The following is a 4,970-nucleotide window of genomic DNA, read 5'->3' on the forward strand; positions in this document are numbered from 1 at the left end:
TGTATTACAATCGTCACTACTACCCATCACACTACTGTACAGGGGGACCTCGCTGTATTACAATCGTCACTACTACCCATCACACTACTGTACAGGGGGACCTCGGTGTATTACAATCGTCACTACTACCCATCACACTACTGTACAGGGGGACCTCGCTGTATTACAATCGTCACTATTACAATCGTCACTACTACCCATCACACTACTGTACAGGGGGACCTCGCTGTATTACAATCGTCACTACTACCCATCACACTACTGTACAGGGGGACCTCGGTGTATTACAATCGTCACTACTACCCATCACACTACTGTACAGGGGGACCTCGGTGTATTACAATCGTCACTACTACCCATCACACTACTGTACAGGGGGACCTCGGTGTATTACAATCGTCACTACTACCCATCACACTACTGTACAGGGGGACCTCACTTATCGTCGGGGTTACGCTCCTCAAAACACGACGTCATACGAAACAATGTTGAGTGGATCAATTTTATCTTAAGAATTAGATAAAATACTGGAGTTATGTTGCCCAACTTCTCTTTGATCCATGGGCAAGGACGTCTTGAGGGCCAAGAGTAGCAGAATGAGCAACAAGCATTTTGAGATGGTAGGATTCTTGTGAGGAACAAATGAATAATTAAAATATAATATAAATCATATAAACGATTAAAAATGAATGAAGATGTGTTTATTGTGCAGATGTTACTCCCATACACCATACACGGGAGAATACGCATTTCGGGGCTGCATTTGTACGTCACTGAAAACTCGTTGAAGCTGACGGCATCAAATTTCTCGGCCGTTCACGCTGGCGACGCCACTTTTTTTCATTGACGCGTACAACAACTCCTTCTATATAAAATAATGCTCACTTATACAACTACTAAGTTTGTAATGGTACTCACTGATGGGTGGAGGTGGTGGAGCGAGTGTGTGGTGGGTAGTGGAGGAGGCGGGCAGGAGCAGAGGAGGAGGGTGGCGACTCACTGAGACTGAGCCGAGCGAGGGAGCATAGCATGGCTAGACGACACAGGGTGATGCACGGTAAAATGTAGTCCGTGACGACGCAAAACGACGTAGTACCGGATCACCGGGACGTTAAACGAATCTTTGGTCTCTAAAGTTCTGCGTCAAACGGGACGACGTTAAGCGAGGACTTACCGTAATTATCGAAAAATTATTAATTATTTTCATTTTCGTAACAGAATATTGCCATTTATATTTTTGTTTCACCCTGCATACAGTTATTAAAATATTAATGAATATTTTCTTTTTGTACTGTACTGTACAGGATAACAGAGGCCCACAGTGTACTACAGAAAATCAGGCCACAACACTCTGACATTGACCTGGAGTTGGAAGCAATCAAAACAGCCGTCACGGAAAATTCTCATGAGGTAAACCTAACACTAACCTGACCTGACTTAACACTAACCTAACACTAACCTGACCTAACACTAACCTAACCTGACTTAACACTAACCTAACACTAACCTGACCTAACACTAACCTAACACTAATCTAACCCAACCTAACAATAACCTAACCTAACCCACTACATAAGAACATAACAACATAAGAATGGAAGAAACTGCAGCCGGCCTATTGACCCATACTGGGCAGTCCCATTTACACCCAACCTCTATGAGCATCCAACCTATGTTTGAAGCTATTCAGCGTATTCAAGTTAATGATGATATTTGGTAACTTGTTCCATTCATCCACTACTCTGTTACCAAACCAATGTTTACCTATTTCGCGCCTAAGTCTAAATTCCTTATCTCAGTCTTAACCCTACTGGCCAATACCTCATAATAATCTCAGAGGTAAATTTCACCACGATTTATTCTCCTACCTATAGCCTTCCTTTGTCCAATAATATTCTTTAAATAATTATTCATCCATTTAGGGTCATTGTTGTCTGATCTGAGTTTTCTGTATGGTATGTTCTGCCTTTGTGCATTAAGTAACTCATTATTTAAATTGTCGTGGAAATCAGCAACTACTATAACATTGAACTCTATGTAAATAATAACAAAAATTCCCTCACCTCACAGGGTGGAATCAGTCAAGTCCTGAGGTCGCGTCCTGTCCGTCGAGCGCTTGTGTTGGGTTGCCTACTTCAGCTCTTTCAACAGCTCTCTGGCATCAATACTGTCATGTGAGTAGAGGTTAGGTTAGGTTAAGTTAGTGTTAAGTTAGGTTAAGTTAGTGTTAGGTTAGTGTTAGGTTAGGTTAAGTTAGTGTTAGGTTAGTGTTAGGTTAGGTTAAGTTAGTGTTAGGTTAGTGTTAGGTTAGGTTAAGTTAGTGTTAGGTTAGGTTAATTATAATACAATTAGACATAAAATTATCAAGAATTATTACTGTAATTTCTTCCACTTATGACAGATTGAATATAACTTAGACAGGGCCTCACTAACTGTCTCTTACTGACTGTCTCTCACTAACTAACTCCTCCCTGTCTCTCACTGTCTCCCAGGTACTACAGTGCGTCAATAATCACCATGGCAGGAGTCTCGGACGAGGCGACGGCCATCTGGTTAGCTGCTGCCACATCAACCATGAATTTCCTCGGCACGTTTATTGGTCTGTGGCTTGTTGAACGCGTGGGCCGACGACCTCTCATCCTGGGGTCACTGTTGGGGGTCATAGGGTCATTATTTCTTCTGGGTATGAGTTTTCAAATGGCATATACCCACAGTCCAGGGGTACAGATGCCCGGCCATGATATAGAATGCCAGGTTGATACGTAAGTTGTGTGATACTGTATTGGGTGTTCTTGAGTAGTATCCCCTCTCCCCCTCCCTTCCTGCTTCCTGAGACACTGTGAGTTGGAGGGAGGGAGGAATATACATAATTCTCTGTATATGTATATAAATTAATCCAAAACTAATATACATCACCAAGTATATATCCCATAATGTGTATATCCCTATGTATATATATATCCAACAGGTGTGGTATTTGTACGAGCCTAAGTGCATGCGGATTCTGTTTTCATGGTGAAGTGGATGATGTCAACAATTCAAGTTGTGTGGCGGCTAATCACTCGACTTACGACCAGGTACGGATGATTCTCTTTGGGGTTAGGTTAGGTTTGGTGGGGGGTGTGCTTAGGGTGGGTTAAGTTAGGTTAGGTTAGGTTTGGTGGGGGGTGTGCTTAGGGTGGGTTAAGTTAGGTTAAGTTAAGTTAGGTTAGGTTTGGTGAGGGGGTGTGCTTAGCGTGGGTTAAGTTAGGTTAGATTAAGTGCTTTAGTTTAACCTAACCCTCATGTACCTTAACCTGACCACTAGAGTACTCTCACTTAGTACATAATTACCCATTACCTTATCACCCCTAGATGAGTACGTCAGGACTCTGCTCTAATTCGACATTATTGGACTCTGGAGAAATAACATTCGCTTATGACTGGTGTCCCTATGAGTACGCCTGGATGTCTGTACTCGTATTAGGACTCTATTTATTGTTCTTTTCCCCTGGTGAGTATTTATGGAATTATTGTTTATTTGATATTATTTTATTTTCATTTGTTTTAATTTTTATTATACATGGTGACCTGTAAACCTGTGTTCTCTATAAACTTCAATTGTAATTTAACTAAAATGACATAAAAATGGATTAACCTAACATACAACTTTATATATGTATGTATGTACGTATTTATGTATTTATGTAGGTATTTATGTAGGTATTTATGTAGGTATGGGCCCAATGCCATGGACTCTGAACAGTGAAATCTTCCCTGGTTGGGCGCGAGCGACTTGTACAAGCTTAACTACCTCAGTCAATTGGGCGTCGAACTTACTGGTGTCGTTAACCTTCCTCACCCTGACTGAAATCCTCCTGAAATACGGTAACGAGGTGGTTTGGTAGTTAGTGACATATAAGTAGTTTAGTGGTAAGTGATTGAATCTACAACCAGTGATATATAAGAGGTATTTTCTCTGTGTCTGTATTATGTAATGTACTTTCTAAATACTGTAATGTACTTTCTAAATTCTGTAATGTACTGTATTTTTTTCTAGGTGCATTTTATTTCTACATGGGTCTGGCAACATTGGGTTTGGTAACATTGTACACATTGTTACCAGAAACAAGAGGCGTCCCATTGGAAGAAATTGAATCACTATTTTCTGGTCCCCTCTTAGCTGGACTCAAGAGGAGGAGGTGAGGGTAGGTTAGGTTAGGGTAGATTAGGGTAGGGTAGGCTAGATTAATGTTGAAAAGGTTAGATTAGGTTAGATTAGGGTAGATTAGGTTAGATTAGGGTAGATTAGGGTAGGGTAGGCTAGATTAATGTTGGAAAGGTTAGGTTAGGTTAGATTAGGGTAGATTAGGGTAGGTTAGGGTAGATTAATGTTGGAAAGGTTAGGTTAGGTTAGATTAGGGTAGATTAGGGTAGGGTAGGCTAGATTAATGTTGGAAAGGTTAGGTTAGGTTAGATTAGGGTAGATTAGGGTAGGTTAGGGTAGATTAATGTTGGAAAGGTTAGGTTAGGTTAGATTAGGGTAGATTAGGGTAGGGTAGGCTAGATTAATGTTGGAAAGGTTAGGTTAGGTTAGATTAGGGTAGATTAGGGTAGGTTAGGGTAGATTAATGTTGGAAAGGTTAGGTTAGGTTAGATTAGGGTAGATTAGGGTAGGGTAGGCTAGATTAATGTTGGAAAGGTTAGGTTAGGTTAGATTAGGGTAGATTAGGGTAGGTTAGGGTAGATTAATGTTGGAAAGGTTAGGTTAGGTTAGATTAGGGTAGATTAGGGTAGGGTAGGCTAGATTAATGTTGGAAAGGTTAGGTTAGGTTAGATTAGGGTAGATTAGGGTAGGTTAGGGTAGATTAATGTTGGAAAGGTTAGGTTAGGGTATAAGGGGCAGGTCCATGGGGGTGGGGGGTTCTGGACTGCCTCTCCCCATGCATTTTTGAAGTCACTTGTTATTGTATTGTAAAATGTAATTATTG

The 4,970-nt window shown here is 41.0% G+C and overlaps 1 protein-coding gene across 1 annotated transcript in view; it reads left to right on the forward strand.

Annotated features, from left to right (window-relative positions):
- LOC121866952 (proton myo-inositol cotransporter-like) overlaps window positions 1-4,245 on the forward strand; it is a 15,153-nt gene extending 10,908 nt beyond the window's left edge. Inside the window, 7 exon segments of the mRNA XM_042366714.1 lie at window positions 1,305-1,410; window positions 2,071-2,174; window positions 2,493-2,762; window positions 2,969-3,077; window positions 3,355-3,493; window positions 3,715-3,867; window positions 4,040-4,245. Of these exon segments, the coding sequence (XP_042222648.1) occupies window positions 1,305-1,410; window positions 2,071-2,174; window positions 2,493-2,762; window positions 2,969-3,077; window positions 3,355-3,493; window positions 3,715-3,867; window positions 4,040-4,185 (1,027 nt within the window). The 3' untranslated portion in view covers window positions 4,186-4,245.
- Window positions 4,246-4,970: the final 725 nt, after the last annotated feature.

The sequence above is a fragment of the Homarus americanus genome, unplaced genomic scaffold, assembly GCF_018991925.1.
Source record: "Homarus americanus isolate GMGI-L3 unplaced genomic scaffold, GMGI_Hamer_2.0 scaffold20565, whole genome shotgun sequence".
NCBI lineage: Eukaryota > Metazoa > Arthropoda > Malacostraca > Decapoda > Nephropidae > Homarus > Homarus americanus.